Here is a 13,671-nt window from a genome sequence, read left to right as displayed (position 1 = left end):
TGTTGATAAATAGAGACGAGACACCTCTTCTGTTCAGGGTCAAATTGACCCGTTCACTTAGAATCAAGCCAAATCAGTCATAATAATTTGTATTGAAAGTGTTTTATTGTAACAGCAATTTTGTGTGTGTGTGTGTGTGTGTATGTCTGTCTTTGTGTGTGTGTGTGTGTGTGTGTGTCTGTCTGTCTGTCTGTCTGTGTGTGTGTGTGTGTGTGTGTGTGTGTGTGTGTGTGTGTGTGTGTGTGTGTGTGTGTGTGTGTGTGTGTGTGTGTGTGTGTGTGTGTGTGTGTGTGTCTCTCTATGTCTGTGTGTTTGTGTGTAATACAATACAGTTGCCTATATCCCATTTGCACTTCTGACCCCTTTTCGCCTTCACTTACACTGCATGGTCAAATTGACCTGAATACAATCTCTGTAATATGAACATACATACATGCCATGAACCATTGTCATGTGTATATGTTTATAGCACTAATTAAGAAAATTAAAAGAAGTTTCATACAAAAAAATACTTCAAATATAAGACAGGTCAATTGAGCCTGAATGTAACAGGAGGCTTGTTAGTATGTCTTATATCAAGTGTAAAGCCATATTCTGACTAGATATACAAATATATTGTCAAGATTTAGCGTTAAGTAATATACTGCACAGCAACAATATCAAGATGTATTTCTGTATACTTTTAGTACACAGAAATAAATGTAGTTAAGCTGTTTAGCCAGCAAAATAAAACTAGCAAGCTAGCTAGCTATGTTAGCTGGCTTTAGGCTAACTAAACAGTTGAATCAGTTGGAGCGAAAGTTATGTTACTCCACTCACCCAGGAAAACAGCAACAAGGCTTGAAACTGTTAACAGGTTCCTGTTCGTGAAAACACTGCAACACGTCTTCAAGAAATCCATTTTTCAAGCAGAAAGTCGATGAGAAAGGACGACACCTTCTGGTTTCAAGAGGTACAACTAACAGTCCGACTGAAGGAAAACACACACGGAGTTATGTTGCTATGGTGATGAATGCTTTCAAAGAGTAGAAGCCTACAATTTTTTTTAAAGAAAAATATTTAAAAAAAAAATCTATTCTAGAAAGTAAATCATGTTCAACATAGAGAACTTTACCAAACAACTTCTTATTGCTATGACTTCTTAATGTGAAGCCTTATTGAAAAAAAAAATGAGTAAAACATACATATTTCCTTGTTAATGTGGAACTATCCAAATAATACAATTGGTGCAAAACAATTGTATATGTTTCCTTGTCTTTACCTTCAAATCATATAGGCCTAATTGTTTTGTAATTCTGAAATTAAAGTAGAAGAATACAATATTATGAGTGGATGTTCAACATTGTTTACGGAAATAATTTGTTTAACATCTAATCCACACAAAATGTTTCTCCTGGTTCACCGAAAGTACATGGATACTCAATATTAATAAAACAAATCATTCTAAGTGTTATTGAAAATGCATGATCTCCTGAACTTTAGCCAAAGAAAATGCTCATTAGCCAAAAACAATCTTGATGGGGCAGAGTTACAGTTTATCATTCCTGGCGTATTTATTTGAGCATCCCTCTGTTAGATGGATCAATCATTTGAAATTTACTGGAGAAGCTCCAGTTATTTAAAAACTCCAACTTCTTCAAACTCAACATAGTAATGTTGTAGGCGTTGTTTATATAACAACACAATGTAATGCTCCTACATGTTTTTTGTAATGTGTATTAATATTTGATCGAAAGTCAAGTTTGCGCTTGGTAGATGTTATGGGTAGATGATAACGTGTACTGTACTGCATGATGTCCATAAAAGCTTTTATTTTGAAGTCCCCATAATTTCGCTAGCTTGACCATGTCGGCGCTGTTTCATGAAGGTTGTCGTTCCCCTCAAGTGGCTGTGAAGCAGGACTCCGGACCGGATTATAGCAGCAGACACCGCCGAGCTGCCGACTGGCATTTCTGCCCTTAATTCGCCTTCAACAAACGGTCGGACGACATCGACATTGTCTTCCAGGGTGACGTATGCAGAGAGGTAAACCGTGGATCGGGTTCTGCAGCGCGGCTGTCATTGACAGCTCTCGTTATCAACAGTAACGGTTAGCTAGGATTCCTCATTGGCCAGGCAGGAGCAATATGGGTTATTAAGCCTCGTAAAAAATAGAATTTAAGCAGTTGTGAAGAAAAGAAAAATAGATAAAGACAGATTTAAATCAGGTATGTAATTCTAAAGTCTAACAGTTGTGTTGTTATTCAGTGGAGGTTTTTGCTCATCGCCCTGTTAGCGTTAGTGGGACTCTCTGCTAGCCTGATGGCTGCCGCTCTCAGAGGACCAGCCCCGGGTGTCTCTGTGCCAGGGACGTGCACATACATTTTGGGGGGCAGGAGCTCAAGTGAGAAAAAGGGCACTTCCCATAATTATTTATAAAAAAAGGTTTTCAAACAAAAAGTTAAATATAGTTGCATATCTCTGACTTTCTGACCAATTTATTTGAATACCCCCACACTCACGTAATTGCTTAATACTCAACATAATTCTACACAAATAATCAGCTAACACAGAGATAATGGTCTTCTTTAGTATTCACTACGCACAAGAGCAGACAACAAACTAGTACAATTAATAGTTATTACAGGGTGTCCGCGGGGTCTTAAAAAGTATTAAAAGTTGATAAATCAATTTTGCGAAAATTAAGGCTATTAAAAAGTATTAAATGGCATTTTCCAAGGTATTAAGGAGGTCCACAGCAACGACAACATGAAACACCCTTTAATTTACTGAAACGACATGTCGGGAAACCCCCTCAAGGCGGCCCCATGCATAGCGTGCCGTAAAATGCTGCTTCTTATTTTAAGTTTCGTTGCCTTGCTCCGCTCTGGGGGGGGGGGGCACTAAACGACTACGGTAACGATAACGGGTCCCAAGGTGGGTAGACCGGCATACGCAACGCTCTGGGGGTCCAACGGCTCCGTGTGCAAGCCCTATATGATCATTTTCTGATAATGATGAAATAGCCCCGCCTCCCTCTCCCCACGTCTCCTGCTGCTGCTGGGCTGTCAGAAGAGGGGGAGGAAAAGAGAGGCAGGCACCGTTTATTAAATATTATTATATTATTATACAGAGAGTCGTTATCAATTTGTTTTAAAGCTCAATAAATAACAAAGAAGACCTCTGACCCGCACCTTCCTAATTTTGTACGGAAGATTTAAACTTTAACGGACATGTTGACCGGCGGAACATTTTTTTAACGGAAACTCTGCCGCACGGTCCCCTCGTTCCTTGGAAGAGGCGGAGAGGTGGGTGTTGTTCAGCTGCTGGTGGACTAACTGAGAGATATACAGCAGGAGAACACGCGCCGTCCGCCGCGGAGAATAAACAGAAGGGCAACCATGGCAACCATGCTCCGGGGTCTTCTTCGCTGCTTTTGGTGTATTTTGTGGCGGCAGCAGCGCCACTTACAGGCCTGGCATATGTACTTCAGCGTTTCCAGCATTTCCAGCGGTCTAGTGTGAATGGACACGTTAATGAGTCGAATGCGTGTGAACGGAAGACTTTTTTGTGTTTGCGTATGCGTTTTAACGTACGCGTCCTCGTGGGGCAGGGGTCTAAGCCAAACTATATCCGGTCACAGAGATCGGCTATTTTAAAGTAAAGTCAACACATATCGACCCTAAATATAGTCTATATTAAGAACGAGAAAAGTCTTAACATCGTTTTTTGCGAACATATGACAAATGTGTGAGGGGCTTAGCCCCGGACAGCCCCAAACCAATTTAACCCCTGGGTATTTGTGAGGGAGCTCCTATATGGCATTACCCCGCTGAAGCTCACCAAAGTTTAATACATTTCATAGTTCAAAGTTTTGTCAAGTGTTTGTGTATTAATGGTCAAATTGCATTAAACACCTGACCTTCTCACAGAGAGGTTGAAGTTTCATGTGGGAAAGGTGAGGCTTCAGTGGTCTGTCTGCCACTCTGTTTATTGTGCTATCTTACAATTCCAATATTAGTAAATGTGAGAGGTAAAGTTGTAACCGTTAGAAACTCGAAGTTGCCGATGAGGTCTTAACATTGTTATGAAAAGGGTCTGAAAAAGGTCTTAAGAAAGGTATTTAAATTTGACTTCAGGATTCCTGGCATATACCCTGTATTAAATGAGCAGCCCAGCAAATCTAAATTGTATGAAGTTACTGTTTTAAAAGGCGGGCAGGACCGCTTACAGCGCAAAAAATAATTTTTTTCATGTACTTGTACCATTTTGTTATTTTGGACTATTTTGTTTTCCATTGTTTTCTTTTCACTCTAATGGAAAAGAAAACTTTAAAAAAAACACCATAAATGGTGTTCGTTTTACTACCCTTGTCTGAAATTCATCTATAGATATAAACGCAAATCTGCATTTAAACATTAATATTTTCCAGGGAGAAAATACTGAACTTGGCGTAATGTAACTATCTGGGGAAGTTGTGAGTTGATATGTTTTTTTGTATCCTTTTCACCTGCACATGCCTTGGTAACTGCATGGCAAATGCGCGATTTTAATTAGGCCTATAGTTAACGCCTAATTTGCCATATCAATGTGTGCGATTGTGATGACGTTATTAGATACACATTTTACTTCATTCCACCTGTAGTGTCCCCCCTTAAGTTCATTAGCCTGTATGCATTGCCCCATCAGGGCCGGTTCCTGGCCAACATGAGGCCCCCCACGCAAAGTTATATGATGAGGCCCTCTGTTTTCCTGAGCGTCGGGTGTGCTAGTGGAGCCTCGCAGCGGCGAAACCGTGCCGCGCCACACTAATTTGCAGCACAATAGGTGCGCCGCCATTTTTCGGCTCAGTTGAGGCACCCTCCGCCAAGGTGAGAGCCCACGCAGGTCTGCATGATCGGCCTGTAGGGAGGGATTTTGGGCCCTGATGCCCTGACATTAGCTTAGTTACCCTAGTTAACTATATTTGTTTTTTGTCTTTGGCAAATTAGCCTGTTAAACTCGAGGGCACCTGGCAGTTTAGTTCATTTGTTCATCACCAACTCACGCTTCAGACAAGCCAAGAAAAAGCTGGCATAACGTGGGGAAATAAGGGTGGAGGTGCTGCTGTAATTGTGTCTGTCTGGAAGTGAACTGCAGATGACTGCCCCGCTGTGCAGAAGACATGGAGGAGAGCTGTGAGAGAGAGAGCATCGGGAACTTCACTGTCTTCTCCCGGACCCTGATATTTTTTATTTTGGATTCAATATATTTTGGAGAGAAACTGTGCCAGCAAACAGCAGTATATATATAAATATATATATATAGGCCGGAGGACTCGATTTAAAAAATTGAATGTCGTAATTAATTACGCTTTGTTAATTAAAATAATCGAAGATTAAATCGGCGCGCGATTTGATTTGATCTGACATTGTTGAATATATTGACTTGAGAATCAGATGTTATTAATATCGTAATTTTTTAATCCATTTTTATTAAATATTTTAATATATCCTGTTTGATGATGACTGACTATACATAAGCATTTTTGTGCAATACATGGGTTTTATTTGTTTATTCAAGGTGCGTACTTACCAAGGACCAACAGAATAAGTGCAATTTTTGCCATAAAAAAAAGTGTAGCAATAGCATATTTAGAATATTAGTACATTCAGAGATTTCAGGTAGCCTATAGGTTATGGTAGGACCTTCTGTAAACTATAACACTTTTTTTTTTAAGTAAAACCACATACTTTCAAGTCATATTTCAGAACATTGGAAACCCTGGACTATTAGAAAACATCTCTCTTGTTGGCTTCAGGGCCATAATAGACCTTTGTTGATTACCAACAGTGATCTTAAAAAATCTAATCAATTCAGTCTAACTCTCTCAATAACCCTTGGCCCAAAACAATAAACAGTTCAACATAAAGTGCCAGTTGGCACCAACCAACAAATAATAGTTCGAAGGCATAAGAGTGTACCATTTAAAATAAAATAAAAATGTAGTGCCAGTGATTGACCTCAATCCTTCCTATTCTTCATTACCTGAATGAAAAATAAAATCCTCTGCATAGGCCACTGTTATCAAGTCGGCGAATTGGTGTGTTCCTGTACTCGATGTGTAAACCTCTCACCTCCGTCTATGTGTGTCTACGCTAGCTGCTATATGTTTTGCATTGAGGTGATACTTGAGGCTTGATGTGCTGCGGTGATATGCGAATTCCTTTTTGCATAATTTGCAAACAACCGTGCTCTTATTGACGCTTCCATCCGTCCGTTTTTTAAAACAAAATGTCCCATCCACGGGGCCAACCAAAGCGGTATCATCAGCTTCTTCGTTCATGTTTGACTATTGTTCACTGTGGTTTGTTGTTGTCTGAAGTCATGAACGTTAGTTGGTGCTCCAGTATAATCGGTACCCCTGAAACTCATTCAGTGAGAAACGTTCCGCGGTCCAAAAATAAGTGCGATTAAAATGCGTTAATTTTTGTGTAATTAATTAATCTTAATTAACGCGTTAAAGTCCCGGCCCTAACTCTCTCAATAACCCTTGGCCCAAAACAATAAACAGTTCAACATAAAGAGTTGCACCAACAACATAATATCAGGCATAAGAGTGTACCATTTAAAATAAAATAAAAAGAGTGCCAGTGATGACCTCAACAGTTCCGCGGTGATCAAGTCGGCGAATTGGTGTGTTCCTGTACAAAAATAGTCACGTAGCTGCGATTAGTGATGAATTTGATGTGCGTATATATTCCTTTGTGATAATTAAATCAATCTATGACGTTCCAACGTCGTTAAAAAAATGTTTTCCTCGAAAGCTATCACTCCATGTTGGACTATTGTTCACTTGTTTGTCAATATAGTTATGGTGTCAAATAATCGGTACCCCTGAAACCATTCCAGAATTTTCAAAAATAAGTGCGATTAAAATGCGTTAATTTTTGTGTAATTAATTAATCTTAATTAACGCGTTAAAGTCCCGGCCCTAATATATATATATATATATATATATATTGATTTATTGGAAGGAAAAAAAAAGCACCCCATAAAAAGGGCACTTTCTCTGGAGGAAGAAAAAGGGCAGGGGCTCAAGCCCACTTTGATGTCTATATGTGCACGTGCCTGCTCTGTGCCATATGTCCAGTCCTGTGTTATAACGGCAGGTTGGCTACAGTTTATTGTGTCATCTTATATTCTCCCAATTCTTCCACAGGGACCTGTGCATTATTGTAGCTTGGCCCTACCAGCCCTCCCTCTCCAGGTACCGTGCCGCTTCCGTCATCTCTCCTCCATTAACGGGATGCTGGAGGGACCCAGACCACCCACGCACCGGCACGCTGAGGCCACGTTCAAGGGCTGCAGGAGTTTCTAAAACCTCGGTGACGAGGAGTAATGAAGTGACTTCATCGTGAGACTTTCTCTGTCACTCCTGGGTGGGCACAGTGAGCCACACAGAAGCCCTGGAGGGGGGGCTTTGAATCCTGATGACTGAACTCTTTACCTCACATGAGTTGAATGAGAATGGAATCTGTGGATCTCAAAAGAACAAATATAGATAATATGTGTTCTATATTTGTGTAATAAGGCGCAGTATTGTGTGAAATATATCTTATCAGGTTATCACATCGCAGCCTTGATCATTGTGACATCATGATGGTGGGACCCCCCTTCCCCTCGTGTCTCAGGACTACTGCTATCTAAAAAAAACGTTGGTTAATCTGTGGGAACAGAGCACCTGTAGAGAGGGTGGTGGTCCTCCAGCATCATGGACTACCATGCTGAGTGCTGCTTCTGTGACCCCGAGGAGGGCTATGGCAGCCCGGATGAGCCCCCCCTCCACAGTATCCACGCTCAAAACCGCATCAGGCCATCATCGTACCGAGCCCTGCGGAGCGCCGTGTCCAGTCTGGCCCGCATCGACGACTTCTTCTGTGAGAAGATCGGATCAGGCTTCTTCTCTGAGGTCTTTAAGGTATGTGTTGTAACAGCTGTCAGGGGGGAAATCGTGGTTTATCGTCACTGCGCTAAATGTCAATCAATCACTGAAGTCAAGAGTGTTCCACTTCCTGCAGCTGACAGTGTGAACTTTACCTGTGATAATCCAGCCTGTCCTGAGCTCATAGAGCTCTTTAAATAGTTTGTCTGAACAACTAAAAGCCATGATATTGGCCTTAAAATACCCAGGGCAGTTTTTTTGTAGAAAGGGAGCACAGCTATGATTGTTCCTCTGTGACAGCAGAAGAGTGGAGGTGTCCCTCCCCACCTCTGACCAACACAGTCCAAAAGGTGTCCATCTTTGTCATTTTGACAGTCTGGGTCCTGGAATTTAGAAATAATCTTTTAAAACCTGTTCGATAATGCACATTTTATAGCACTTTAGTTACATTTTTTACATAAATAATACACAGTAAATGGTATGCATTCATTCATAAGGGCATGGAGAGAAAACTTTCATTTTCTTTTCTTTTTTTACTGATATTGCAATTGTGCTATAATTCACAATATAAAAGGAACGATTATTCTTAAATTTTTAAGCGATGATGGTGTGTGAGGGTCTTTAGAACACCGTTTGTAGGCTCGGAACATTCACTAAATGTGAATTATGAGAGATCGCCCTCAGTCAGTGTTTAAACCTTCAGATTTGAGTACCGGTACATTGATTAAAAGAAAATCAGTCAGTGGCAGCAAATATCTGCATCTGGACAGCCTGGAACATTTCATGGATTTTATGTTAGACTTGAAAGAGAAAATAAAACAACATGAATTTAAAAACTGCTAAGCAAAACATTTATAAATAAAAAAATAATCCAATAATTGTTTAATAGGCGTATTATTATTATAAAAAACATATAATTGATTGATGGTGCTGTACTGGCCTGTACAGTAGTATTTGGAATGTTGCTCGGGTGAGGGATTCTACAAAATGTTTTCCAGCTGTTCCTCCACTCTTATCTGAAAATAAATCTTTACACACTCCCACCCAGGAAAAGAGAAAGCAGCTATAGAGGACATTGCTGTTTAAGGGTTTGATTAGATTCTCTATACCTAATTTCCTACAAATAAATAAATCCCATTTACATCAACTTACACTCCTTTTATTTTGGTTTTCCTACTGTTTTTGTTAGAAAGTGAAATAGGTCATAATTTCCTTTTTAATATCTGTTTTGCTCTTTGAAATCAAGTCAAGTCAAACATGAAGCCTGAGAGATCTATCTGCTTCATGTGATCATCACTGTGCTGACAGCATGTTCCACCTCCAGCCACCTGTCTCACCGATGAGTTTGATACAGAAGAGCTGCACAGAGAAAGCCTTTATTTAAAATGTTACAAATGGAACATGTCCATCTTTTTTATCATCTTGACTACCTGACCTCTGTCATGTTATGATTAAAAGTCCTGATTTAAGTCCTGATTTCAACACTTAAGTGGAGGTACCAAAGTATTAGCATCACAATATACTTCAAGTTCAACAAGTAAAAGTTCTGATTCAGTACAATGACCCTTTTCAGAATAAAATAGGTGCAGAAGTATTATCAGATAAATGTACTTCAGTTTCAAAAGGGAAAGTACTCATTATGCAGAATGGATTATGGTTAATGTGCTATCCTGTTTTTATACATATAAGAGCATTTTAGTATTGCAGTTGGTGAATTTGGATCAACTTAGATACGTAAAATACTTTGTAGATCAGTACTACAGTACTGCAGTACCATATCAGCGTGTGTGTTTTCATGTACTGAGTAACCAGTAACTGTGAGTGTTAAAATAAATGTAGTGGAGTCAAAAGTACAACATTTGCCTCTGAAGGTAGTAGAGTAGTAGCATTTCATGGACATTTGGTCAAAATCTTAGGGTAGGAGCAGACTGTTTTCAGGCCAGGTGACTGTAGGACTGCAGGACAGGACACAAGGTTGTTTTCTGGTTATCCAAACATATGGAAGTATTTACAGAATTGAGTGGTGAATGAATGAATCTTCAAACCCAGAAATGAGTTAGCATTTATTACTTCTAGGTCCCTCTTCTCTAAGTCAATGGTTTTTCCATGTGATTTGGTTAAATGCCTGAAATAAGGTCTGTGGTAACACAAGCTGAAGAGATTTTCACATTTTGTTTTATGACATAAAAAACATAAGTAAATAACGCACTGCTAAATGTCTGAAGTGTCGGCTGCTCACGAGTGACTGAATGAAACAAATAACCACAACATGCAGAACATTAGCCGCCTTTAGCTTAGCGATGGTGACGTAAAGTCATGTGACTGTGATGTAGTTTGTTTATTTCCTATCGTTTGTGTGGGGGAAACTTCTGTGTAGCAATGCATTGGGAGTCACCGACTCATGAAGGAGAAACGGGATGAGCAGGAGCTTTGATTTCAAACACTGATGGTTTATTTAGGAGGTTCGGCCGGAGGATTCACATCACAAGTCACAGCAGCCACGGTCTGACTGCACGGGAGAGTTGCCACATCAATTCTGGAGCGCCTCTCTCTCGTTAGCCCATTTAACTGGTTTCACAGAGAGTAATCAACATATTTGAGAAGATAGCCTAAACAGCTGGGAACACTGAGTTACTTGCGTCTGGCACTTATGGCCTCGAACATTTCACACCTTGGAGACCACAAACACCGAGAAGGAAGTGTCCCAGTGTACCCACAACAATAAACCATCTGTGACCTAGGGTTGCCCGGTCATAGAATGGGAACAACAACATTATGGCTGAAGCAGCCCATTTCCTTAAAGGAGATAACAGACGTCAGGGTTGGTCATACACGTCAAAGGGCAAAAAGGTTAGGTATCTAGGAGTCCAGGAGAATTATTTCCCTAACAGTTAGCTTTATACTTCTGTTGTTTGCGTTCAAACATAATCATAAGTCGGGATTCATTTTATATAAGATATAATATGAGAATGTGCTGACCACAGATAATATTTTCAGCAATATTTTAAACTTTCAAAGCGGCCCTATACGTTATTACTTCACCAGTATATTGCAGAAAAAAGTAATAACCCCACCGATAAAAATACATGAGTTGATTTATTGACTTACAGATAACACCCTCACGTTTAAATTACTACCAACAAATATCAATGAATCTTCTGGCATCCAACACATTTTTCTGTCTAGATCTTTAATAAAGCCAATCATTTATTGTACAGTTGGAACCAATTTATACAAATGCTGAAAAACCTCAATTTGGGGGTTTGTGTCTGTGTAAGAGAGAGGAAGGTCACTTCACATTGCACTTATTGCTTTTTTAAACTTATGACCAGAACCAGCACTGACTGATGCAGCATGGATCAATGCTCATGTTGTACACTTCAGTTTAAAATGCTAACAGTTTATTGAGCCAGCTGCTGGGTCTCGCCCCAGGACAGCCCAGTGGATTTGTGCAGCAGATCAGGAGGAGTGATGGGACATCCAGAAAGCCTATTCGCGCTACACTATTAATACACACACACACACACACACACACACACACACACACACACACACACACACACACACACACACACACACACACACACACACACACACACACACACACACAGATGCATGAGCTTGCAGGTCCAGACTCTGAATGGACTTCGAAGCACATTACCAGTGTTTTTGTGATGCTTCTAATAATAATAATACATTTTTTATCAACTTTAGCACACAACATTTATTGTTGAGGTGTTTACAGCAGCCATTACTCCACTCATTGTGCAGTCAGCTTCACGAGTCAGAGCTCCAGCACGTTGTGAGAGGGATACAGTCTTCTGGACTCCATCGTGTTTTTCACACTGATGCTTGTGTGGGGAGAGAAAAGTAGATGTAATAGGTGGGGATGGGCCGATGCATCTTCTAGACATTAGCATCAGCCCAGAGAGTGTTTTCAACTTCTGATCACTTCTCTTGGAGAAATGTTTCACAACTTCGGGACTTTTTCTGAAGTTTTGCTGCTGATTCAGTCTGCCGTGTCAACGCAGCGCCACACTCTAAGCCGTTATATTTCACTGTTCAGGCACAATTCTGCAGTGTTCTTAATGTGCGCTGGCCGGGCACTTCAAATAAAAAAATAAATATATATATATAATCCATCCCGGGCTCCGTTTGTGTTGACAGGAAATGCCAAGACTCTGTTCACCTTTATTTTGTTATGTTTTTCATGCCTTTTTAAATGCATGAACTAAAACTAACTTGATCAGTGTGTTCATTATCAAAAATGTTAATGCTTGGACATTGTATGCTATTATTTATTTATTTTATTCTCATAAAAACCTAACCACTGACCGAACTTGTTCTTAATGAGTTGGTAATTAAACAGCAGGCTACAAAGACTTTGAATTTGTGCTTATCCAGAATTATTAAATATTTTAAATAAAAATATTATGTGTTTCCCTTGCACATTAGAATAAATTACCACAATAAGGAAAAAGAAAAAAGTCAGCATCGGTAACAGTTTAGGCCAAATTGTGACACTAAACATCAGCTTATAAATTATAAAGAAAAATGCATCTGCAAATAGGAGAGAACTGCTAACCTACTTAAATAGCTTATTGTGTATACAGTATACACCTTGGACATTAATCCTCACATACTATACACAACACAAACTGTAGTTCTAATAAGTCTAGCTTATTTAAAAAACGAATGCACCCTTACTTACAGTTGTTTGGTTGATTTGAATCAAATGGACTTGGCTGTTCTGAGTTTGTACCTGCATGTTTTACTGCACTTATTGTAAGTCGTTAGGGATAACAGTGTCAGCTAAATGAAATATAATGTAATATGGCTGTTTTCCAGGTGCAGCACCGGATCACAGGCCAGGTGATGGCGCTGAAGATGAACACGCTGGCTAGCAACAAAGCTAACATGCTACGAGAAGTGCAGCTCATGAACAGGCTCTGCCACCCAAACATACTCAGGTAGGTCACAAAGTGTTTATGCTGTAATTTAAGTAAATCAGTAAGTAAAGTCATTTTTCCGTTATAGCTATATGTGCCTACTCATTAATGTGTGTAGCTTGTCTTTTCACTCAAAACAGTGATCAGGTTCAGTCTCTTCATCACACAGTGTTACCATGAAGGGTGAATGAGTCCAGGTGCACTCTATGACGCACATTCACACGGATTATTAATAATAAATAAATAATAAATGTAATTTATATAGCGCTTCTCATCTGCCAAGACAAATCTCGAAGCGCTTCACAACAAAGGACACTGATAAAATTAGAGAGATTATAAAAAATAAAAAAAAGTCAGAGATTGGTTGGTTGTAATGCACAGCACGCGCCAGCAGAGGGCAGGGGAGGGCAGTCCGTCTTTCCCGCTCTGAGAGCTCAGCACAGAGCTGAGCTGAGCAAGATGGCAGCAGCATTTGCCGGCCCCGAACTCGGACAACTAGTAAAAAAGAAAAATGCCTCTGCGCCTGTTTGGGACTATTTTGGGTTTACTCGTCGCCAGTGACTTCATCCAGTACAACGAGAGACAGAGGCACTTCTTTGGGAATGTTTAAGATGGGGTGAGTGAGTGTTGACATTTTTTAATCCTATGCAACTGGTTGATGGTTTTGTAGTCGAGGTCGGACGGTTTTAAAAACGAAAGCATTTACGTGCTAAACATTCACGCGAGTAATCCAATGAATCAAATGGAAAAAGGTTTTTAACACATGCACGGAATAATATTGCCAAACTAGTTAGTGAATATAGCAAACTTTATTCAATA

General features: G+C 39.9%; 1 protein-coding gene across 2 annotated transcripts; it reads left to right on the top strand.

The window, feature by feature from the left end:
• The first annotated feature begins 605 nt into the window (after positions 1-605).
• On the top strand, positions 606-12,889 carry LOC104961945 (dual specificity testis-specific protein kinase 2-like). 2 transcript variants are annotated; one of them, XM_010790307.1, is made up of 3 exons: positions 606-617; positions 7,007-7,939; positions 12,752-12,889. In XM_010790307.1, exons 2-3 carry the CDS (start codon positions 7,733-7,735, stop codon positions 12,875-12,877), a joined length of 333 nt encoding a protein of 110 aa, XP_010788609.1. In that variant the 5' UTR covers positions 606-617; positions 7,007-7,732; the 3' UTR covers positions 12,878-12,889. The 2 variants fall into 2 exon arrangements, with proteins under 2 accessions (XP_010788609.1, XP_010788608.1); XM_010790306.1 differs by lacking the exon at positions 606-617 and adding an exon at positions 1,854-2,025 and having other exon boundaries at positions 7,181-7,939.
• The last annotated feature ends 782 nt before the right edge of the window (positions 12,890-13,671 follow it).

This window comes from Notothenia coriiceps, unplaced genomic scaffold (genome assembly GCF_000735185.1).
Source record: "Notothenia coriiceps isolate Sejong01 unplaced genomic scaffold, NC01 NC01_scaffold00034082, whole genome shotgun sequence".
NCBI lineage: Eukaryota > Metazoa > Chordata > Actinopteri > Perciformes > Nototheniidae > Notothenia > Notothenia coriiceps.
This window is presented reverse-complemented; position numbering and strand designations above follow the sequence as displayed.

Bases quoted from the DNA above. Each gene is read 5' to 3' on its own strand.
- LOC104961945 (XM_010790307.1), top strand. From the start codon at position 7,733: ATGGACTACCATGCTGAGTGCTGCTTCTGTGACCCCGAGGAGGGCTAT. The intron at 7,940-12,751 runs GTATGTGTTGTA...GCTGTTTTCCAG, and splicing joins TCTTCTCTGAGGTCTTTAAG to GTGCAGCACCGGATCACAGG.